This window comes from Monodon monoceros, unplaced genomic scaffold (genome assembly GCF_005190385.1).
Source record: "Monodon monoceros isolate NGI ecotype Baffin Bay Population unplaced genomic scaffold, NGI_Narwhal_1 Super_Scaffold_18, whole genome shotgun sequence".
Taxonomy (NCBI): domain Eukaryota; kingdom Metazoa; phylum Chordata; class Mammalia; order Artiodactyla; family Monodontidae; genus Monodon; species Monodon monoceros.
The window spans coordinates 137,698,670-137,724,549 of record NW_021703774.1 but is presented as its reverse complement, the minus strand read 5'-3'; the positions used below and the strand labels follow the sequence as shown (position 1 = coordinate 137,724,549).

The following is a 25,880-nucleotide window of genomic DNA, read 5'->3' as shown; positions in this document are numbered from 1 at the left end:
AATAACCTTCCAAATCAGAAAGCACCAAGCCCAGGTGGGTTCACTGCTGAATCTAAACATTTGAGGAAGAAATTATACCACTCCTCCATAATCTCTTTTAGAAGATAGAACCAGAGGGAATACTTCCACGCTCATTCTGTGAAGCTGGCATTCCTCTAATAACAAAACTAGACAAAGACATTACAAGAAAACTATGGACCAATATCTTTCATGAACATAGATGCAAAAATCCTCAACAAAATATTAGCAAATTGAATCCAACAGTGTATAAAAATAATCATATACCAGGACCGAGTGGGATTTATCCTAGTTATGCAAGGCTAGTTTAACATTAGTAAATTAATTAATTTTAATCCATCACATCAATAGGCTAAAGAAGAAAAATCATGTGATCAGCAGATGCAGGAAAAACCATTTGACAGAATGTAACACCCATTCATTATAAAACTCTTAGTAGATAAGGAAGAGAGAGGAACTTCCTCAACATGATAAAGAACATCTACAAAAAACTGACAGCTGATATAATAAATAGTGTGAAACTTGAAGCATTCCCACTAAGATCGTGAATGGGGCAAGATGTGCCCTCTCACCACTGCTTTTCAACATTCGTACTGGAAGTCCTAGCTCAGGCAATAAGACAGGAAAAGGAAATAAAAGGTATGCAGATTGGGAAGAAAGAAATAAACCCGTGTCTTTGTTCACAGATAGCATAATCATCTATGTAGAAAATCTGAAAACATTGACCAAAAAACCCCTCCTGGAACCAATAAGTGATTACAGCAAGGGTGCCAGATAATAAGGTTAATATGCAAAAGTCAATTGCTTTCCTATATACCAGCAATGAATAAGTAGAAATCGAAATTAAAAACATGATATCATTGATGTTAGCACCCCCCAAGACTAAATACTTAGGTATAAATCTAACAAAATATGTTGTATGTACAAGATTTATGTAAGGAAAACTACAGAACTCTCATGAGAGATACTCCATGTTCATGGATTGGAATACGCAATATTGTCAAGATGTCAGTTCTATAGATTGATCTATAGATTCAGTGCAATCCCAATCCCAACCAAAATTCCAGCAAGTTATTTAGTGTATATCCAGAAACTGAATCTAATGTTTGTATATAGAGACTAAAAATCCAGTGTAGGCAACACAGTATTGAAGAAGAATAAAGTTGGAAGACTGGCACCACCAGACTTCGAGACTTACTATAATGCTGTAGTAAGCAAGACAGTTTGGCATTGGCAAAAGAATAGACAGATCAGTGGAACAGAAGAGAGATCCTAGGAAAAGGCCCACAGAAATATAGTTGACTTATCTTTGACAAAGGAACAGAGGCAATACAATGGGCAAACTGGGCATCTGCATGCAACAGATTGAGTCTAGATGCAGATCTTACACCTTACACAAAAATTTACTCAAAATAGATCACAGACCTAAATGTAAAATGCAAAAATATAAGACTCCTAGAAGATAATGTAGGAGAAAATCTGGATGACCTTGGATTTGGTGATGAGTTTTTAGATGCCAAAAGCTCAATCCATGATAAGAATTGATAAGCTGGACTTCATTAAAATTAAAAACTTCTGTGAAATAATTTGTGAAGAGAATGAAAAGACAAACCAAAGACTGGGGAAAAATATTTGCAAAAGACATTTCCAATAAAGAAGTGTTATCCAAAATATACAGAGAACTCAATAAGAAAACAAACAACTCAATTTAAAAGTGGGCCAAAGACCTTAACAGACACCCCATGAAAGAAGATATACGATGGCAAATAAGCATATGAATAGTTGCCCACGTCATAAGAGTAATGCAAATTAAGACAACAATGAGGTACTACTACACACTTATTAGAATGGTCAAAATCCAGAATGCTGACATCACCAAATGATGGTGAGGATGTGGAGCAACAGGAACTCTCATTTATTGCTGGTGGGAATGCAAAATGGTACAGCCACTTTGGAAGACAGTTTGGCAGTTTCCTACAAAGAGAAACATAGGCTTACCATACAGTCTGGCAATCATACTCCTAGGTATTTATATAAATGAGTTGAAAACTTATATGTTCACACAAAAACTTGTACGTGAATGTTTATAGCAGCTTTATTCACAATTGCCAAAATTTGAAAGGAACCAAGATGTCCTTCAGGAGGAGAATGGATAAACTGTGGTACATCCAGAAAAAGGAATATTCAGTGCTAAAAAGAAATGAGCTTATCAAGCCTTAAAAAGAAATGGAGGAATCTTAAATGCATATTATTAAGTGAAAGAAGCCAATCCGAAAGGGCTATATACTGTATGATTCCAACTATATTACATTCTGGAAAAGGCAAAACTATGGAGACAAAAAGATTGGTGATTTACAGGGGTTAGTGGAGAGGGAAGGATAAATAGGCAGAGCACAGATATTTAGGGGAGTGAAAGTACTCTGTATGATACTATAATGGTGCATAAAAGTCATTATACATTTATCCAAACCCGTAGAATGTATAAGACCAAGAGTAAACCCTCATGTAACTATGGACTTTAGGTGATAATGATGTATCAGTGTAGATTGATTGATTGTAAAAAAGGTACCATTCTGGTGGGGGATGCTGATAATGGCAGAGGCTAGGCACGTAGCCAGGGTAGGGGGTATATGGAAAATCTCTGTACCTTCAGCTTAATTTTGCTGTGAACCCCAAACTACCCTAAAAAATAAAGTCTATTAAAAATATATATGTGACTTTTAAAAATGTTGATACTGCTTGGATATTTGATATTAAGAAATTGTTCATTTTTAAGGTGTGTGGTTTTGTTATGTTAAAATAGTCCCTATGTTTCAGAGATTATATATTGAAATATTTAAAGGTTAAATGGTACCTGAAATGTATTTCAGAATGATTAAATGGGGGAGAAGTGGGTGAGGATTGACTTTGATAACGGTCTCACCTGGGTAATGGGCACTTGGGGTTTTGTTATGCTGTTATGCATACTTTTATATGATTGAAAATTTCTATAATAAAAAATTTTTAAAATCAAGAATGACCAGAGTATGGTTACAAAAATAGGGATATGTTTTAATTGCTTGCCTTTTTACAAATTAGCACTTTTAACCCACATATTACTCTTATAATGCATTATAAGTGTGTTATTTACAAGGTAATAACAGGATATATAAAAAATTAATTCAGAGTATAGTAAAGGATATGAATCTGATAACTTCATACAAGTTTAAGGTTTTATGTTGAATCTTATTTTCTTACAACTCTTTCTGTTTATATAGCCTCACTTGGAAATAAAGTTTGAAGGTTTGGTCAGGGACCCTTTGGAGCCAGATACACTCTTAAAATGACTCTGATAATTATTGTTTTCAATTAATAACAGCAAAGTTGCAGCAGGTGTTTAGACAGAAGCAGGGTTCGAATCTGATTGAACTGCTTTAGTTCTTATTACATTGATTTTGGTATTTGTTAATATGCAAGGGTAAAGTACTCTTTTGCACTTAAGAAGTTTTACAAGTTATTACTGTCACTGGTCTTTGTGAGTGGCTGGATATTGGTCAGTCACAAGCACTTTCCTCTCCTGGTTTTTATTCTTGCAAGGCAGTTATTTCTGTCATAATTACAGGGCTTTTTGAAGACTTGGGACATCATTCTTTCTACTTTCTAATTTGGAAAGAAATAAGTGAGCATTTGATGATTTGAATTTTCAAGAATTGCAGTGGAGTGTTATTCACACTGTAAGGGGGTATAAATAGGCACAAAAAGAGGTACTGAATATGAAGCTTGTTCATAAATTTCATAGTAGGGTTTGTTATGTGGAAAGCCGTGAGTGGGAAATTTTAAAAGGAAAGGGATGTAAGGGCACCATCGTATATTTAGTACCTATAATGTGCTACATTTTACATGGGTTATCTCACTTAATCTTCATAAAAACCTTACATGGAGGATATTAATATTTCAGTTTTACATATGAGGAAAAACTGAGCCTCAGAGATTTTAAATTATTCCCATAAAATTATTTGGCTAGTGAATGATAAAGTTGAGATTGGAACCCAGAAGTGCCACATTAAAGAAAATTACACACAAACGGAACATTTTAACCAATATTTCGCTGGAACATTATATAGCATACGTATTATAAATCATCATAATTTGTCTCTTTACAGTTAGTTGGATCATACAGATCCTGTTATTTAAGGTCATTCATAACCATTTGGCCTATAAGACTTGAGGTCACTATTATTAATAAACTGCTTAAAATGTGTTTGTGACTGTTGAAGTTGTGAATTTGAGCATGTATGATATAGCCCTTCCTTGATAAGTGCACATTAATGTTTGTTTCTCCATTCATATATTCGTTTGTGCAATCATTTTACTAATCCAGGAACCAAAAGCATTTATCGAGTACCTATGTTATTTCAGGCACTGTGATATCAGTATTAACAATACTTTCATTCATTGTTCCATGGAGTTTACATTGTAGTTTGGGAAAATGGAGAATAAGTTAAATAAATGCAATAGATTGTGTTAGTTATGGTAATGAAGGTATATGGTCTGATACTTCAGCAATATAAGAAGTTCACATGTACAAATATATAATTCTCTTTATTTCTAGAACTGACTTTACTCATCTGAGCCTTTAGCTCAGAGAACTAAGGAAGATACTTAGATGATGTTTGGAATGTGGTGGGTTATTTCTGGTGGTCATAATGACTAGGGTCACTAATGGCATTTAGTAATCTGGGACGAGGACTGCTAAATGTCCTGTGTTAAACAGGACAATGCTGTCCAGTGAAGAATTGGCCCACCCAAAATGTCAAGACTGCCTTTGTTGAGAAACACTGACTGACCTGGCTCATGGCAGACAATTTCATCTTGGTCTTCTAGGCAAGTCCAGTATTATCCAGTAATTTAAAATCCAGGATTATTCTCAAGTCGGTTCATATCTCTTAGATTCTGTCCATCTTTTCCATGGTACTAATTCTAATGACCTGAGGGTCTTATTATATCATAATCTTTGTCTTTTTGAGAATGAGGGTCAGTGTTTCCAGGTCTCTCTTTCATTTTATATTGTAGTACACTATCTATTGATATGTCAGTCATAGGCACTGTCCAGTAGTTTTGTGCTGTTATGCTACACTCAATTTCATGCAGTTCTGTGGCATGGGTGATCCCACAGAAATGTATACCTTTGCCTGTCTGCCATTTCTTTGCCATTCCAGGTAGTCCCTTGGCAAGTTATCCACTTTTCTAACTACTGTGTCTTTCTCTAAGCCCATTGGAAGCGTAAAGGATTCCCTCAACACTGTTCATAAGCCTGTGGGATATTGGCAAGGATGGGTATTCTTGGTTCCTTCTGTTTAACTGCATTCTGCTGTACCCTAGCTCGTGCTTTTAAAAAGGTATCTTTGTTTTGGGGGTTTTTTCATTCTTTTTTGAGGTTATTTTCCCAAAGCACGAGTCCTCTACTTCTGAAAGTTCACAACTGTGCTAGTTTGCTAGGGCTGCTGCAACAAAATACTACTAACTGGGTGGCTTAAACAAAGGGAATTTATTGTGTCACAATTCCAGAGGCTAGAAGGCTGAGATGGAGGTGGTGATAAGGTTGGTTTCTTCTGAGGACTGTGAGGAAGAGATCTGTTCCGTGTCTCTCTCCTTGGTTTATAGATGGTTGTCTTTATATTCACATGGTATTCTCCCTGTAAGCATGCTGTGTCCAAATTGCCCATTTTATAAGTTCACCAGTCCTCGTGGATTAGGATCCCACCCTAATGACTTCATCTTAACTTGTATATCTCTGTAGAGGCCCTATCGCCAAATGATGTCATATTCTGAAGTAATAGGCATTAAGACTTCTTATGTATTTGGGGGAGATACAATTCAACCCATGGCACCAATTAATATTCTTTTTTCCTCTATTTTTTTTTTAATACAGAAGAAGCTCTACTCAAAGTTAAAAGATCCCAATCCAACACCTAAAAAATTTATGTAAAGTAAAAGGGGAGAAAGAAAAAGGCCCTATTTCCATCCAACTCTCATCCCCAACTTGACTGTTACTTTTCCATGACAGTCAGTACATAAAGACTATCTCATTTTTTAAATTTATTTATTTTTAAAATTTATTTTTGGCTGCGTTGGGTCTTCGTTGCTGTGCGCCGGCTTTCTCTAGTTGTGGTGAGCGGGGGCTACTCTTCGTTGCGGTGCACGGGCTTCTCATTGCGGTGGCTTCTCTTGTTGCAGAGCAGGGGCTCTAGGCGCATGGGCTTCAGTAGTTGTGGCTCGTGGGCTCTAGAGCGCAGGCTCAGTAGTGTGGCACACGGGCTTAGTTGCTCCGCGGCATGTGGGATCTTCCCCGACCAGGGCTCAAACCTGTGTCCCCTGCATTGGCAGGCGGATTTTTAACCACTGCACCACCAGTGAAGCCCCTATCTCATTCTTTTTAACAGCATGAATTGCATTAGGTTTTATGGTTATACTGCAGTTTAACCATTCCTCTTCTTCCTGATGAACATTCAGGTTGTTTTCAACTTTCGGCTATTACAAAGTATACAGAGATAATTCTTGTATACATCTCTTTGCATATGTGGGTTGTTTTGTAGGATAAATTTTTTAAATTGCATGTACTGAGTCAAAGGAAATGAACACTTAAAAATTTTAAAGATATTGTTAAATTAGCCTACCAATTTATGCTACCATCAGCAGGATATGGGAGAAAGTTCCTCTTTCCTCTAAGCCCTCTCCACCACTGAACGATGTCAGTTTTAAAAAAAACCAAAAATACTTTGCCTGTACCATAGAATAAGAATATCTCATTCTTTAGTTTTTATTTTGTCACTAGTGATACTTAGTATCTATTTATTGGCTATTTTATTTAATTTTCTGTGAATTTCTCTCTGAGTTCTCTGCCTGTTTTTCCTTGGAGGTATTTGTATTTTTTTTATTACTTTATTGAAGCTCTTTATATGTTATGGATATTAGCCCTTTGTCCATTATATATAACACAAATATTTTATCCAGTGTGATATTTTATTTTTTTATGCTATTGTAAATGGAATTGTTTTTGTAATTTCCTTTTTAGATTGTTCATTATTAGTATGTATAGAAATACAACTGATTTTTGTTTATTGACTTTGTATCCTGCAACTTTGCTGAATTCATTTATTAGTTCTAACACATTTTTTTGTTGAATCTTTAGGGTTTTCCACATACAAGATCACATAATCTGCAAACAGAGATAATTTTACTTCTTCCTTTCCAATTCGAATGCCTTTTATTATTATTATTTTTCTTGCCTAATTACTCTGACTAGAATTTCCAGTACCATGTTGAATAGAAGAGGTGAAGGCAGGCATCCTTGCCTTGTTCCTGATCTCAGAGGAAAAGCTTTCAGTATTTTACCTTTGAGTATGATGTTTGCTGTGGGTTTTTCATATGTGGCTTTTACTATGATGTGGTAGTTTCCTTCTACTTCTAGTTTTTTTTATTGTTTTTATTGTGAAAGAGTGCATTTTGTCAAATGCTTTTTCTGCGTCAATTGATATGATCACATGTTTTTTCCACTTCATCCTGTTAATGTGTATTATATTGATTTTTTTTCTTTTTTAAAAATCTATTTATTTTACTTGTTTATCTTTGGCTATGTTGGGTCTTCATTGCTGCGCGCGGGCTTTCTCCAGCTGCGGCGAGCAGGGGCCACTCTCTGTTGAGGTGCTTAGGCTTCCTGTTACAGTGGCCTCTCCTGTTGCAGAGCACAGGCTCTAGGCGCGTGGACCTCAGTAGTTGTGGCACATGGGCTCAGCAGTTGTGGCTCGTGAGCTCTAGAGCGCAGGCTCAGTAGTTGTGGCGCACGGGCTTAGTTGCTCCGTGGCATGTGGGATCTTCCCAGACCAAGGATCAAACCTGTGTCCCCTGCATTGGCAGGTGGATTCCCAACCACTGCGCCACCAGGGAAGCCCTCTATTGATTTTTTATGTTGAACCATCCCAAATTTATTCTTGCTCCCCTCTATTTTTCCCCCACGTTGCAGCCATGCAGATCTGATCATGTCTTTTTCTTTGATTAAAACATTTAAGTGATTTCCCATTGCTCTGTTAAAAAGACCAAAACTGTTAATACAACCTAGAGAACCTTTGCTTGGTCTAGCCTCATCTTATTCCATGCATCCCTTAACTCTCAGGGTCTCTAGCCACATTAACCCTTTTTAGTTTCTTGAAAGAGCCATGTTCTAACCCTAATGGCACCCTGGCACATGGTATTTCTTCTGCTTACTCTTGTCTCTCTCCTTGGTACCATTTTATGCATAGAAAACTTACCCATACTTCAGATTTTATCTCTGTCATTTCCTAAATAAAATCTTCCCTGACCCTGCCAAGCTAGGTAAAACCTAGATTACATGATCTTATTTTACCGTGTACTTCTTTTGAAGCAAGTGATTTTACACTCACTTGTATTATTATTTGATTTTAGATTATAACCTCTGTAGACTGTAAATTCCACAAAAGCAAGGGCCGTATCTGTTTTGTTCACTGCTACACCCAGTAGGGTAGCCCGGTGCCCAGTACATAAAGCTCAAATATTTGTGGAATAAATGAGTGAATGAAGGCTTCTTGGTTTTACTTCTTGATTAGAAGGGTTATTGAAGGATTTCAATATTAACAATTCAATTTAATTTTTAGGAAGTTCTATCATTTGGCATTTGTGTGAAAGATGAATTGGACAGACACATCTGAAGGTTAGGAGAACAGATAATAGATTTTGATGATCTCCTAGGCCTCATATAATAAAGGCTTGAATAAAGGCAGCAGCATAGGATGGAGAGGAAGAGGTGGGATTTGGGGAGAACCATTTAAGAGAGAGAACAACAGGACGTAGTGACTGACTGGATGTGGTCATAGTGATGGAGAAGGAAAAATCAAAGTCTCAAAATGATACATGAATATAGTATGAGACACCATTACATAGTGGTTAGGAACAGAGCCTTTGGAGACGTTTTATGTAACTTACTAGCTGTATGACAGAGCAGTTTTACTTCACCTTTGTTTATTTAACTCTGTTAATTATAAATGAATGCCTTCATAGAATTTATGAGGTTGAATAGGATAATACATGTATGTAAAGTGCCTAGTATTCATACAGTTTGCTGTGAACTTGAGCAAGTCTTTTAACCATCCAAATTTAGTATCCTCTGATAGAAAATAAGGATAATATATCCCCTGTTCTCCCTGTATCACAGAGTTACTTTGAAAATGTGAAGCCTCTGAAAAATGTAAATTGGTAGTCATGTTAGCTAGGTATATTAATTACATCTAGTAGAAGAAGAGATGATTGCTCTCACTTTGTCTTTAATAGGACCTCATCTCTTGTTTCATCTTTGTAAGATATAGGATACATACTGTCCATAAAAACTGGATTAGTAAAATTTACACTACTGGGAACACCTTTCTGCCTGTATGGAACTCTCTGTGATAAGGCACTAATGAGTTCTCAAGAAGATAAATCTTAACAGGGAGCTAAGGTGATCCTTGTTGCCTGGTATGGAAGGAAGAAGAAAGTGAGATTGTCGGGAACTGACCCTGGAAAGTGGAAATAAGGTGCTGGAAATTGGCATGGCCAATTTTTGGTTGTCTGCTCTGATTCCCTGTAGCTGGGGCTGTGCATATTTTTATGATTGAGTTGTGTATTTTGATCTTTCCTGGCCTTCATAGCAAACCAGTGAAAGCAGATGGTATGATTATTATTCTGCACATAAGGACAGTAAAAAAAACAGAAGTTAAAGCCCAGAATTCCCAGTCTTTGTTTATTTCACCTGCTATATTGCCTCTTCAAACAGAAATAGCAGATGTTACTGTTCTAAACGCCCATGTTATGTGATATTGTGTACAGGAATTTTGCCTAAGGGCAGCTTAGATATTTTTCCCCTGCTATGTATTTGGTGTGTAATCTTGGCTGAGATTTTTGTTCTCAGCCAGCAATTTCACTTTCCTTATTTTTGACAGACATGTTAATCTCTTTCTTGCTTTTGAATTGGGTCTTTTACCCAGCTTCCTCAGTTGCATTTTCCTTTGAAGTTTTTAGTGTTGTATTAGTACTGTTCCCTGTCTCTCAGTGTTGGTCAGTATTGGTTTACTTCCTTTATACTGTGATCCTAAGTAAATTTAGTATATTCTTTTTCCTGCAGGTTTTCTGTGCTTCCTGCTGTAGCTTGAAATGTAAACTGTTATACATGGATAGAAAGGAAGCTAGAGTATGTGTAATCTGCCATTCAGTGCTAATGAATGGTAAGTATTAAAACAGGTTGAATTCACAGTTATTGAGACGGAACAAGAGAATTCCAATGAAGAGACTACTGTTTTTTCCTTCCTTGCTCTACAAGTTGCTCACCTTCTCAAATGTCATAACTTTACCTGAAAAATTTTAAAATACCTTAGCATTTCAGAATTCCTGTGCCTAATTTAATGAATAAATGCTAAAGTCAGGTAAGTTTTGCAGGAAAAAAGGAAATTCTTGTGGAAATCTGGTGCTCTGTGGCTGTTAATGTTCCTGTGAAATGACTGGACTGGGAGTGGGGAGGGGGCTATTGACCACTGAGATGATGAAATATTAAAATTGGGCTGAGGTTTTCCTTTTAAGGGAAGCTTTCTCTTTCTAGGGAATATCTTAATAATTTGGAACACATTCTTATTGACACTTTGGTTCACTCATCTTGTTAAAAATAAATATTTTAGCATCTCGAATCAAATAGAAAATTGCATTTTTCTGTCACTTATCATCTTAATACTACTTAGATTTGTCATAAGAGTAATAGTTTCTAATTTACTTATGTGGTAAAAGAATATGGCCAGGAGAAGGTAAATATAGCTTATCCAGTGTTCACCTTTTGCAGGACTGGAAATAAATCCAAGGGCATTTTAGTTAAAACAAAACTCCCCAAACAGACAACCCCCGCCCCCCAGAGTATTCTCGTAAAGAGATACAATAAAATTGATTAGGCTGTATAGTATTTTCTCTTTGAGTGCATCTTTGTACAGTTGCCAGAACAGTTACTAATAGACACAAAATGTTGAACTTAGACACCACTGCTGCTTGTGCCAGGATAATGTGTCTCCTGGAGGCTGAAACTTATCTGCTCAAGGCCCCTCCTGCTCTGTGTGTCTGCATTGCTCATAGTGATGTTTTCCTGTTGCTTCCTTATTAACCTATTGCATGTCATTTAATCTGATCTGTTCTAATTTCCTATGGTCCACCCAATTTCCTCCCATTTCTGAATTCTTATAATTTTGATCAAATATGAATTCATTCTCTTTACTCTTAAGGGTCATTTTTCAGATGGTGGTTATTTCACTCAGTGATGATTTCATTTTTGGATATTTATCCACAGATAAGAGCATGCTGCTTAATTTCAATACCTGATACCTCTTTTATTTGTTGAGGTCTTCCAACTTGATGGCTTTTTTTTTTTTTTTTAACTTGGCATAGCTAAAGATGAAGGAAATGGCAGAGGATTCATATGGAATACTTACTTTTTATTAAGCCAAGGATGCCCTTAACAAGGGGATCCTAAAATAATCTACTTTTTGTGGTTTTTCCAACGTCTTTCCTCTCGCATGGCTTAGCCTGGTCTTTTACTGAATATTTGATTTGATGCTTTTCAGTGTTCCCTATCCCTTTTCCCCTTTCTCCTTTTCTCTTCCTTCCCTCTTCCTGCCAGTGCTTTCAAAGGAACATAGCTGTTGTTTCTAGCTTTGTCCTGCAGTTTGGAGGCAATAAGTATTCAAAATCTTATGGTTCATTCTTTGATGTAGAATGAGATTTTTAAAAAGATGCTCCAAAAATTGGGTGGTTTCTATTCCTGGGCACGTGATATTACCTGAACCCAGAAGATAAAATTTATATCTTTCATTTCTGTAGTATCTTTCATCCTATTTACTTTAAAAACAATAGTTGATATGTCAGTATTTAGTTAGTAAAATTATAGAGTATACAGAACCTTAACACATTTGTGATCATTTATATTGGTTGATGGCACTTATGTGATATTGGCACATTTTCATGTTCAAATGGGTCCTGTGCTTTTGAGACACACCAAAGATGTGAAATGGTTGTTTTTGATGGATACTTTTACACAGGGTAATGATTGCACAAAAGCAAAATTCACGGAAATGTTGAGATGTGTTCTCCTGAGCTTTAGGCTTCAGAATTTTTAAAATGAGATTTTACCTCAACTAAGAAGAGCCTAAAAACCTAGAAATGAATCAAAAGATATCATATAGTGGAGTTATGTTATTTTAGCCCCTGATTTTGATTTTTGACAGAATTTTATAAAATGCATTGAATATTAAACCTGCCCTACCCACCAGAAATGTCTAAATGCTATCCCAGTTGCAAGTCCTTAATAAATTTAATGTTGTTTTACTCCCTCTTAAGGGAGTATATGGTCCCTTTTAAAGAAGCCAGGGGCCTAGTCATTAACCTCAGACTGATCCGCTATCAGTCTATATCAGAAGTATCATATAATTCTTATTTGTTGCTTCCAAATAGCTTACTTAACTACATGGTCTCCTTTATTGAGTAAAATCACCTATCTCCTTAATACCTTCACTAGCTGGAAGAGAGACATACTATGAGTGTTAATTAGGAGGAACTACATTATTTATCCAGTATTGTGGAGGTCTTGATGTCCATATTTTGCAATCCATTCACATTGATTGTGTCTGTATTTGCTTTAGCTCAAGCCTGGGAGAACATGATGAGTGCCTCAAGCCAGAGCCCTAACCCTAACAATCCTGCTGAATACTGTTCTACTATCCCTCCCTTGCAGCAAGCTCAGGCCTCAGGAGCCCTGAGCTCTCCACCTCCCACTGTGATGGTACCTGTGGGAGTTTTAAAGCACCCTGGAGCAGAAGGTAGGGGATCATGTGCTATTCTCTCTCTTTTTCCTCACCAAGTTCCTCTGAAAAGGTGCTGATGTGATTTTACATCACAAGTCTTTAACACACTGCAGATAAGTCCCTTTGGGTGGTTCTTAAAGTGGAAGAACAAGGTGAGAAATGTGTTGAGACTATTTCTGGGCAAGTAAAGAGGAATATTGTGTTGCCTGATATTTTGGAGGCACCTCTAAAAATATGCCAGTACCCTCTCCAACTTAAGAATGGAGTAATTACTTTGCTTTTGTTTGAAAAGAGTTACAGAATTTGAAATCAGCCTGCAAAATCCTAGCCTCATGCCTACCTTAGTGTTCTTTGCAGGAACTTAGTAAGTGATGAAAATAAGAATTCTTTTTTCTGACCAGCCCATTCTAGTATTGCCTTTTGGAATATATATTGCCATTTTCTCTTTTCATTTTTAATCTGTCCCTGTAAAAATATGAAAATACTGTGTTAGGTACACAGACATTTATAAAATCCAGAACTTTAATTCTGATTATATCATATGATAGGTAGAAAATCATAGGCTCAACTTATTTTAGTTTATTATATCTTTATGATTATGATATTGTCAGATGAAAGGCACTTTGTAAGTTCAGGGGATTATCAATAGTAAAAATAACAAATATTTCCTTAAAATGATCTGTCAAGAAGTCTCCCCTGATAATTAAACTCTGTCTTCTTTCATTAATTTTGTATCTTTTTGTCTAGCAATATTCCTTTCCCCTTGTAAAATAGCCCTCCCCTTTTGAAGATCAAAAACTTCTATTGACATTATCATACTCTTCTGAGCTCAGGCTTTCGTTCTTAAAATCTTTATTCTCTTTACTTCATTTGCTGTTTTTGTTGTTCTTCCCTGGTCTCTCTTTGTTTTGGCCGTTTGAATTGATTTTCAAAACTGGATTTAAAGAGATCATTTCGTCAGACTCAGTTTTCCAGCTTTTCCCCATCCTTTTACTAAAATGCAGACTACTGCATTTCACTGTCTGCACTGCCGGATCAGTCTTTTTCTTCTTCAGTTACACTTTAGCCAAAGATCTGGTCAGATTGCTTCCCAATTCTTACATATCTGTGCCAACTCTTCTTTTATTAATTAATAATTCTTCAACATTCTTCAGGGCATCTTTTGCCTTTTAAAAATACCATATCACTTTTCTAGATATTTTATTCCTACAGAAACCTCATACTTTTAGGAGCTGTGGATGTCTATTTCTAGATATTTTTTCCGGGCTATTAGTTTATTTCCTAGGCACTTCAAACACCTTCCCTAGTTTCTCTGTTAGTGATATGGGACAGAGTATGTGACATAATCATAGGCATATTTAATGCTTTAAAGCGAAGTGTTTTAAATCTTTACATATAAATTACAGAAGTAAGGAGTATATTTAAATGTGTATTTTTATTAATTTATAACCACTTTTATACAGTTACAATTATATTTAGAAGTATAAAATGCTAAATAGTGATTTCTTTGTACATCTGAGATTGGTGACCTTCTCTTCTTGATGTTAGAAACCCTATCAATGTCACAGTGTTACCTGTTTTATTTTTCTGGCTCCTCAAGTGGCTCAGCCCAGAGAGCAGAGGCGAGTTTGGTTTGCTGATGGGATCTTGCCTAATGGAGAAGTTGCTGATGCAGCCAAATTAACCATGAATGGAACTTCCTCTGCAGGAACCCTGGCTGTGTCACATGACCCAGTCAAGCCAGTAACTACCAGTCCCCTATCAGCAGAGGTAAGAAAACAAAACAGCAACTAAAATTGAGTACTTACTTTACTCAGCATTGTTCTGCCTCTGTCTTGTCTTTTCCTAAGTTGACTGACCTTTCTTTGGAACGCCATAGACTTCAGATACAGCTTAGTGCATGTGTGTGTATGTGTGTGTGCATTCTTGTGTGTGTGTCTAGGGGTAAAATAAATGTGGCAAAACCAGTTGTTCTTGTTTGTTCTGTATTTGGAAGTTTTTTCAGGAGAAAGATCCTTATAAAGGTTCTTCTCAGGTGAGCTCAGTCTACTACTGTAGCTAGAGGCTGTGCTAGAGCGAATCCTGGTCCCTTGATACCTTGGTTTTCAAAGCATATTCCCCAGGTTCTGTGGTAGCTGCCAGGGAGTTGCCGTGGTGAGGAAGGGCCAGGAAATATGAATGTGGCTGAGGAATCCTTCTATTCCTTTGTCTTCAACCCGAGCATCTCTACTTTTTTCTGGTCTGCCTGTTGTGTTTCCAAGTAAGACTTTTAAAAAGGATTCTAAAGCTTAAAAATAAACCACTGACTTAATGGATGGTAGACTCATAATTTACGTAAGGAAACTAGCTTGTGCTGTGATGTCACATTTACTTTGTCTCTATAGGATACACTGGTCACAGTTTAGGGGCTAATTTTCAGAAGGGTCAAATACTAGCTACATTTTTTTGAGTCTGTGAAAGAATAGAGCCACCTAGGACCATAATTGGAAAGTATACATGTAGGATCATTTATACAGTGGGTCCCTTTCTTATTGCTGTTTGCCTCATTGAATATGGTGGTCAAGATTATAATAAGGTGATTAGTTCCAACTAAGTATGTGTGTCTGGCTTTTTTTTTAAAATAAGAGGATCAGAGTTTGGATAAAGTTTTTACTTTTGAAGTTTTCATGGTTACTGTTTATTTACATTTATGTTCAGTAATATTTTTCTAGAAATTTACATAATTTGCGGATTTGGTTATAATTGAAATTGTGCATTATTAAGATTAGATTTATTGACATACAGAGATAAATTTCCTGTTTGGTGAAGGTACATTAAACCATGTTACTGTCTTTAAATATGTCTAAGTCTGTTTTGGGGGATTTTTATGTGGCCGCAGAGGACAGCAGCCAGAACTGTATGACTTGTTCTTCTTTGAATCTATACAATGATTTTGTCAAGAAAATTTCTTTTTTTCTCCAATTGTTTATGTGGAAAAATTTCAAATCCACAGAAGAGTTGCAAGAATAGTACAGTGAACCCCCATATACTCTTCACCCATATTCACCAATTGTTGCCATTTTGCCACATTTACTTTACCCCTACACACACACACACACACACACACACGCACACTGTTTTTTGAGGAACCATTTGAGGATTAGTTGCACTTTATCACTTAATACTTCAGCTCATGTTTCCTAAGAACAAGTGATTTTCTTACGTAAGTACAATATAATTATATGAGAAAGAAATTTAACATATAATTCTATGTATTATCAAATATATAGTCCATATTCAGATTTCCCCAATTGTCCCATGATGTTCTTTATTCTTTCATTTATACACGTGTGTGTGTGTATATATATAAATTTTTCTATTAAAGTCTTTTTTAAAAAATTAGGATACCATCAAGGATCACAACTGCATTTAGTTCTCATGTTTCTTTGATTTTCTTTAATTTAGAACAGTTCTCCCACTTTTTTGTCTTCCACATCATTAACATTTTGGAAGCATTTAGGCCATGTTTGGCATAAAGTCCTTATTTTCTGTTTTCTTGTTTTTTCCTCATGATTTTAGTTTCAGATTAAATATTTTTGGCAAGAATAATACTACCATAAGTGATGGTCATTTCTTAGTGGAACACATCAAGAAGTATCAGTTTGATAATTGGTTAAATTGATGTCTCCTGTGTTTCTCCACTGCAAAAGTAGCTTTTCCTCTTTGCAATTAAAAAGTAAAGTGAGGGGTGATACTTTGAGACTCTGGGTGTCCTGTTCCCCTACAATCTTTCAGTCAATGATTTTACTGTCCTTTATATATATATATATATATATATATATATATGTATCTACTTTTTAAAGATTTCTTTATTATTTATTTTTGACTGCTTCAGGTCTTAGTTGCAACACGTGCAGTCTTCGTTGAGGCATGCAGGATCTTTCGTTGTGGCCCCTGCGCTCTTCGTTGTGGTGCGCGGGCTTCTCTCTAGTTGTGGCGTGTGGGCTGCAGGGCATGTGGGCTTTGTAGTTTGCGGCACACAGGCTCTCTAGTTGAGGCGCATGAGATCAGTAGTTGTGGTGCACAGGCTTAGTTGCCCCGTGGCATGTGGGATCTTAATTCTCTGACCAGGGATCAAACCCGTGTCCCATGCATTGTAAGGCAGATTCTTTACCACTGGACCACCAGGGAAGTCCCCTGATTTTACTGTCCTTTGACAATCTTACCTAAATCAATTATAACTATAGTGTTTATACAGTGATGACTTTTTTCTTTCTACAAAACTTCGTTTACATCTCTTAAATTATATGATAGGTTCTTTTTAAAAATTTTTTATTTATTTATTTATTTATTTATTTATTTATTTTGGGGGGCTGTGCTGGGTCTTCGTTGCTGTGCATGGGCTTTCTCTAGTTGCGGCGAGAGGGGGCTGCTCTTCATTGCCGTGCGCAGGCTTCTCATTGCAGTGGCTTCTCTTGTTGCAGAGCACGGGCTCTAGGATCACAGGCTTCAGTAGTTGTGGCGTGTGGGCTCAGTAGTTGTGGCACGTGGGTTCTGGAGTGCAGGCTCAGTAGTTGTGGCGCATGGGCTTAGTTCCTCCGCGGCATGTGGGATCTTCCTGGACCAGGGCTTGAACCCGTGTCCCCTGCATTGGCAGGCGGATTCTTAACCACTGCACCACCAGGGAAGCCCCTATGATAGGTTCTTAAAGCATAAATGTTTTGAATGAATGAGGAAGCTCTAGTGAATTACTATTATAAGGAAACAAAGTTCAGGTCAGTTTAAGAGAAACAAACAAGTTAGTTATTTTATTTCTGTGCTCTCACATTGTTCAACACTTTATTTTAATATTTATCTGGTAAAATGAGGGAAAACAAATTCTTTAGGGCCAGAGTTGAATATATTTTTCTCATCTTTATGACCTAATAATAGAGTGCCTGGCACTTAAAAGGTGCTCAGTAAATGAAACAACTTCTTTTCATAGATGATATTTAAGTAGAAGCCAGATGACCACTTCTTACAATATCAAAAGGTAGATTTTTGCATCACTAAATAGCAAGTTAGAATAGGTTACTTTATTTCTTATTCTAAATCTAACTTTATTGATTTACTTCAAATCAGTAATGTTTAGCCAATACAATTTTCCACATTTCCTAATAGGACGATGTACTGAGAACACTGCAAAAATTTTAGCAAAAACCCACTAAAAACTTACAGTCCTAAATTATAGACGGTATAGACAAAAATATAAGACATAGGCATTTTTTTAAATAGTTTTAATTTTTATTCAAGTATAAAATATATATAGCAAAGTACTTAGGAAACACATGATGAACATACATACATATATGTGTGTGTGTCTCTATATATACATATAGAGACACACACCCGTGTAACCACCACCTAGATAAAGATACACAGAACATTTCTATCACTATAGAAGTTTCCTTCATGCCCTTTTTCTGTCAATACCTGCCCCCTTTCCCCCAAGGTAACCATTATTCGGACTTGTATCACCATAGATTAGTTTTGCCTGTTTTTAAATTTCATATAAATGGAAAAATATATAATGTTTTGTGTCTAGCTTCTTAAACTCTAATACTTAATGAGGTACTTGCCTGGTGGCACAGTGGTTAAGAATCTGCCTGCCAACGCAGGGGACACGGGTTTGAGCCCTGGTCCGGAAAGATCCCACATGCCGCAGAGCAGCTAAGCCTGAGCGCCACAACTACTGAGCCTGCGCTCTAGAGCCTGTGAGCCACAGCTACTAAAGCCCGAGTGCCTAGAGTTCATGCTCCACAACACAGAGAAGCCACTGCAATGAGAAGCCTGCGCACTGCAACAAAGAGTAGCTCCTGCTCATCGCAACTAGAGAAAGCCCGCGCGCAGCAACGAAGACCCAATGCAGCCAATAAATAAATAAATTTATTTTAAAAATACTTAATGAGATTTATCTGTGTTGTGTGCATCAAAAGTAACTATTTTTATTTCTGAGTAATATTCCATCATATGGCTGTACCACAATTTATCTATTTTCCTATTAATGGACATTTGGATTGTTTCCACACTTTGGCTATTTGAGTAAAGCTGCTATAAACATTTTTATACATGTTAAACAGTTTTTTTTTAAATGAGAATCCTATGTATTTAAAAAATTTTTTACTTATTTTATTATTCATCTGGTTGTGCCGGGTCCTAGTTGCGACAGGCGGGCTCCCCAGCTGCGGCTCGTGGGCCCCCCAGTTGCGGCTGGCAGGCTCCCTAGTTGCGGCATGCAAACTCCCAGCTGCAGCATGCATGCGGCACCCAGCCCCCCAGTGAGGGACCAAACCAGGGCCCCTCGCATTGGGAGCACAGAGTCCCAGCCACTGTGCCACCAGGGAAGTCCCTAAACATGTTAAAAAGTTTTTATATGCTTTTCCTTTAACTTCTTAAAAGCTTTCTTTTTTAAAAATGGAAGTATTATTGATTTACAATGTTGTATTAATTTCTGGTGTACAGCAAAGTGATTCCGTTTTATATATATATATATATATATATTCTTTTTCAGATTCTTTTCCTTTATAGGTTGTTACAAGATACTGAATATAGTTCCATGTACTATACTGTAGGACCTTGTTGTTTATCTATTTTATGTAAACTGGTGTGTATCTGTTAATTCCAAGCTCCTAATTTATCACCTACCCCCCACCCTTCCCCTTTGGTAGCCATAAGTTTGTTTTCTAAGTCTGTGAGTCTGTTTGTAAATAAGTTCATTTGTATCTTTTTTTTTTAGATTCCACATATAAGTGATATATTTGTCTTTCTCTTTCTGGCTTACTTCACTTAGTATGATAATCTCTAGGTCCATCCATGTTGCTACACATGGCATTATTTCCTTCTTTTTTATGGCTGAGTAATATTCCTCTGTGTGTGTGTGTGTGTGTGTGTGTGTGTGTGTGTGTGTGTGTGTGTGTGTGTACGTACCACATCTTCTTTACCCATTCATCTGTCAGTGGATGCTTAGGTTGCTTCCATGCCTTGGCTGTTGTAAATAGTGCTTAAAACTTCTATTTCTTGCTTAAGAAGAATATAGAGCATCATTTTAATAGATCTTTGAGCATATTCTATTAAATTGTTAAGTGGATTTAACCCCACTCAATGTATTTTGCAACATTATACTTTATTAAGTGTAGTTAATGTGATCTTCATATTAATGAAAAGAAAAATGAACTTGAAGTTTAATTTCATGACAAAGTAAATGAAAACTCCTTCATCAAAGTTAATTATTTTTATTGTGGTAAAAAAGACATAATATAAAATTTACCATTTTAATCATTTTTAATTACATTCACATTGTTGTACAACGGTCACCCCAATTCTCAAGGTTCAGAAATTACGAGATAATATTGGAAGTTTTTTTCTGTTGCCACTGCAAGTTTAAAAAATATTTTTGTTTTATGGCAAAAGAAACCTTGGTAAAGGAAGCTTTAATCCATGTTACAAGATCTTTTCTCTCATTACTATGATTTGATGATGCCAAAAGGAGAAACTATACAATTATAAACATTTTCATAGTATAAGCCCAGTCCTTGGGAAACCACAGGTTAATGAGTATCTTGTGCTCTCTTTCAAAAAGTATGAATATGAAATTTTCACTTAAATTCCCATTTGTAGTCTTGAGTTTATTCTGCAGAAGTCTTCAACTGTGTGTAATGCTCTCTTTGCTTATTTGCTTTTCCTAGACGGATATTTCTCTATTCTCTGGAAGTATAACTCAGGTTGGAAGTCCTGTTGGCAGTGCAATGAACCTTATTCCTGAAGATGGCCTTCCTCCCATTCTCATCTCCACTGGTGTAAAAGGAGGTATGTGGACTTAGATGTTTAAACAGAGATAGTTATATATGCCAAATGTTGCCTTCTAATTAAGGGAAGGAGATAGAATTCAAGTGATAATCACCTTTCTCTTCTCCAACAAAGAAGGTGACTACTCAGTGCCATGAAAAACATTGGTGCTGTTACTGATTGTTTTAGAGAAGATATTTATGTTTTTATATTATCATTTCCTATGTTGGAAGGGTGTAATATTATTTTTAATTCCCACTGTGTATAAATGTAGCTTATTGGCAGTTCTTCATATTCCAAAGCACATAATACTCTGAAGAGTTGCTTATAGTTCTAGGATTAGCCCATATGATACAGTCAGTACATTAATTTAACTTCTTGTTTTGAAGTACAGTACACATTCAGAAATGTGTATATAATAAGTGGAGAGCTCTGAACTTAAGTAGCAATTTTCTGTTAAAAAATATTTTTAGTGAGTCCTGGTAAGAAGCAGAGTTACTAATCAGTCAAAAGAATGCTTACCTTGGGCTTCCCTGGTGGCGCAGTGGTTAAGAATCCACCTGCCAATGCAGGGGACACGGGTTCGAGCCCTGGTCCGGGAAGATCCCACATGCCGCAGAGCAACTAAGCCCATGCACCGCAACTACTGAGCCTGCGCTCTAGAGACCGTGAGCCACAGCTGCTGAAGTCCACGTGCCTAGAGCCCATGCTCTGCAACAAGAGAAGCCATCGCAATGAGAAGCCGGCGCACCACAACAAAGAGTAGCCCCCGCTCGCAGCAACTAGAGAAAGCCCGGGTGCAACAATGAAGACCCAATGCAGCAAAAAAGTAAATTAAAAAAAAAAAAAAAGAATGCTTATCTTTATGCAAAAGTTTCTTGTTGATAGATCCAGATCAGCATCCAGTCAGTACATTTTCAGGAGATGATTCATCAATAATCTCTCCTCAGTTTTGTCCAGATGGTTTATCAATAATCTCTCCTCAGTTTTGTCCTAGTCTTTTACCTGGTCTCCCTGCCTTCAGTCTTTCTCTCCTTTATTTACTCTTACATATTGGTGCCAGTTATCTTTTTTTTTGAAGTATAGTTGATTTACAATGTTGTGTTAATTTCTGGTGTACAGCAAAGTGATTCAGTTATACATGTATATATATCCTTTTTGATATTATTGTCCATCATGGTTTGTTACAGGATATTGAACATAGTTCCCTGTGCTATACAATAGGACCTGTCGTTTATCCATTCTATATATAATATCAATAGTTTGCATCTGCTAGTCCCAAACTCCCAATCCAACCCTCCCCTGCACTCTCCTCCCTCCTGGCAACTACAAGTCTGTTTTCTATGTCTGTGAGTCTGTTTCTGTTTCATAGATAAGTTCATTTGTGTCATATTTTAGATTCCACATATAAGTGATATCATACGGTATTTGTCTTTCTCTTTCTGACTTACTTGGCTTAGTATGATAATCTTTAGGTCCACCCATGTAGCTGCAAATAACATTATTTCATTCTTTTTTATGGCTTAGTAATATCCCATTGTGTGTGTGTGTGTGTGTGTGTGTATGTATACACACACACACGCACATACACCACATCTTCTTTATCCATTTGTCTATCGATGGACACTTAGGTTGTTTCCATGTCTTGGCTATTGTAAATAGTGCTACTATGAACATAGGGGTGCATGTATCTTTTCAAATTATAGTTTTTCCCGGGTATATGCCCAGGAGTGGGATTGCTGGATCATATGGCAACTCTTTTTTTAGTTTTTTGAGGAACCTCCATACTGTTCTTCATAGTGGCTTCACCAGTTTACATTCCCACCAACAGTGTAGGAGGGTTCCCTTTTTTCCACACCCTCTCCAGCATTTGTTATTCATAGACTTTTTAATGATGGCCATTCTGACTGGTGTGAGGTGGTACCTCATTGTGGTTTTGGTTTGCATTTCTCTAATAACTAGTGATGTTGAGCATCTTTTCATGTGCCTGTTGGCCATCTGTATGTCTTTGGAGAAATGTCTCCTTAGGTCTTCTGCCCATTTTTGATTAGGTTATTTTTTTGATATTAAGCTGTTATGAGCTGTTTGTATATTTTGGAAATTAAGCCCTTGTCGGTTGCATCATTTGCAAATATTTTCTCCCAGTCCGTAGGTTTTCTTTTTGTTTTGTTTATGGTTTCCTTTGCAGTGCAAAAGCTTATAAGTTTGATTAGGCCCAGTTATCTTTTTAAACGTAGGTATTATCATAGATTGTTCTTGCTTAGAATTCAATGGGTTCCCAGTGCCTTCCGTATAAATTACTTACCTTGGCATACAGTGTTCCTTGTAACCTTATCTCAACTTATCTAATTTTATTTCCAGCCAACACCCCGGTACTTTACAGGCATGCTACAGGTTATTTACTGTTTTCTGAATATTCACATTTCATACTTCCATGCTTTTTCTTATGCTGTGGAATAGTGGGAAGAGAATGGACTTCAGAGCTGGACCAGCCTGAGTTTTAATCTGGTAACAGTCCATTCCAGCTGTATGATCCAGTGGGCAAGTCATTTATCCTCTCTGAATATTTTTCCTAGATTTTTTTTTAAAAATTAGGTAACTATAGCTAATTAAGAGTCATTATGAATAATAAATCAGATGTCATACCTGAAAGTACATAGCAAGAAAATTGGTACAAAGTAGGCATGTAATTAATATTTTTTTAGCCTTTCCTCTGTCTAGAGTAGAATGCCCTTCTGTATGCTAGACTCCTTGAATAACTCCTCAACCTTTCAAAATCCATATTAATGGAAAACTTCTCTGAATCCTACCTCGGCTGTCTTTGTAGTAGTGTTTTACATCCTCATTTCTGTTCAAATAGAAATTCTTATAGACTGTTACTATATTAACACATTTTTCATTGTAATTTAGATATTTATAGGTCTGATTCTTTATTCTCTATAGACCATGAATCCCTTCAGTCTGAATTCATGTTTGTGTCTTCTGCTCCTAGCATGGAGCTGGGCCTATATTAGGCTCTCAGTAGTGTTTGCTGAATAATCATACTGTCAAATGCAGCTTGCGCCTCAGATAGTTCAATGAACTTTCACATAAAGTTAAGCATTCTTTTGATTGTATAATGCCTTTGCTCCTTTACTAGGACCCTCTAAAAATATTCTTTTGTAAGTAAATTTGCTACTTAGGTTTCAAATTTGGGTTATTTTAATAAATCTTAAATTAATAAGAAATTAAATTGGCCTACTCTGCTGTTAAAATAAGATTTCAGGGTTCCATTTTCATTAAAAGTCACATCCATTAAATCTAATTGTCAAAACCTCTCCTACCAAGAAGCAGCAACTAGTTATCTATTGTATATTCACTTTCTTAAATCATATTACTATGTCTTAACCAGAATTTTGCTGTTTTGTATTCCAGTGGAAAAACTTAATTAAAAAAAATTTTTGAAAGTCACTTAGTATTTCTCTTTTCAGTAAATATTTTCATTGATAGTGTATACATTTCCAAAATACATTTTGGTTTCTGTTGGTCAGTGGGAAATGGTGTTATTTTGTACTGAACTCTTTCTTGACTTAGAGGAATTGTTTCATAAAACCAGTCGCTTATGATACTTTTATTGTCTGGGTGCATTTTTTAAAGTTTGATTTTTTTTAATGGTAAAAAATCTCAACAGTACAAAAGCATATAGAGTAAAAAGTAGGATTCCCTTCTGCTTCAACCCCTAGACATCCTTTCTAGAGGTAACTAGTGTATTATCACTTACTTGTATATAATGGATTATTTTAAATGTTGGTCTTAGAACATGTAATATGTGAAATTCTTATTATGATAGTTGGAGGATTTTTGTTAGATCAAAGGGTTGTTTTTAGACTGTGGCCTAAACCATTGCATGGAGAAGTCTATACATAGGATAACCATGTTATCATCCAAACTGGACTAGAGCACTTTTAAGAGTGAAAGGGGCACTATTAATATGCCACTCGGATAGCAGATATAAACCTGTGTTCACCCTGTGAAACCTGTGTACAAATCAATTGCTTATCTCTTTCCTGTGAATAATGAGGCCATTCCTCCAACAGATTTCTGTCTTGATTTGTCTCTTTAACCAATGGCTTACATTGTTTTCTCCCCTTACAGACTATGCTGTAGAAGAGAAACCATCACAGATTTCAGTAATGCAGCAATTGGAGGATGGTGGCCCTGACCCACTTGTATTTGTTTTAAATGCAAATTTGTTGTCAATGGTTAAAATTGTAAATTGTAAGTTGGAAATTTGTTTTTTGAAATTAAAATGAGATACTGAGTCATTAAATTCATTACACGCAAGTATTTTTATGTAGAGCCACATCTTAATGAAAACTGGGTACGGAAGAAGTTGGTTTGTATAAAATTGTATATCCCCAAGGACAACTGTTGGACTGATTGAGACTTGCTTTTAGTCAAAGGGGTGAGATAGGTGAATTCTCCATGGAGGAAAGCCAAACGAAACTTGAACTCATCTGAGTTAAGTTCTTCCTGAGATGGGTATGCTAAGTCACAACTCACCACCAGAATAGCTGGAGGTGGATAAATTATCCAGGGGGGTCAATTTACATGCTAGGTTTAAATCCCAGAAACCTTAATCATGGTGCAAAACCTTATTTGGGAGAAGTGTTAACTAACACATAGTAAAACTTCAGTACATCACAATTTAGGATTCAGAAGAAACTTCTCAGTTCTTGATGCTAGCTTCTTAGGTATCAGAATAAGAGAGAGGATAGTAACCTAGAATCTTGAATCCAGTATGGTATTGGAAAATAGAGAATGCATTTATACTGGATGAATGTTAATAGGCAGAGTTTTGGAGAGAGGAAGGAAGCATTGGGGAACAGTCCTCCAGTTCCCATTATGTATTTCTTTTAAGTTGTCCTTGGAAACCAGAAACACCAATATACTAAATTCTTCAGAGGTTCTGTAGAAATGAAATGCAGGTTTCTGGTTTGTTTGCTAATCACACCCTTGTATGTTTGGCCAGCTGCTAATGCTTGCCACCTTTCCTTCTAGGATCATATTTTAAAATAATTTGCTGGAAATTTCAATTTACCGTATCTAGTTTATAAGTTATACTTAGAAAATAGCTAACCTAGAGTTCCTTAAGTGTGCACCATCTTAATATAGTTGGATTGGCACCTCTTGTTTAGGTATATAAAGAAACAATTC

At 36.4% G+C, this 25,880-nt stretch overlaps 1 protein-coding gene across 3 annotated transcripts in view; it reads left to right on the top strand.

Moving 5' to 3' along the window:
- ZFYVE9 (zinc finger FYVE-type containing 9) overlaps positions 1-25,880 on the top strand; it is a 185,176-nt gene that overhangs the window by 92,350 nt on the left and 66,946 nt on the right. For 2 of the 3 annotated variants that reach the window (XM_029227518.1, XM_029227520.1), the window contains exons 5-9: positions 10,172-10,271; positions 12,720-12,896; positions 14,482-14,651; positions 20,585-20,705; positions 24,819-24,941. In XM_029227518.1, the coding sequence (XP_029083351.1) occupies positions 10,172-10,271; positions 12,720-12,896; positions 14,482-14,651; positions 20,585-20,705; positions 24,819-24,941 (691 nt within the window). The remainder of the gene's footprint in view (positions 1-10,171; positions 10,272-12,719; positions 12,897-14,481; positions 14,652-20,584; positions 20,706-24,818; positions 24,942-25,880) is intronic. The other variant, XM_029227521.1, reaches the window with a different exon arrangement.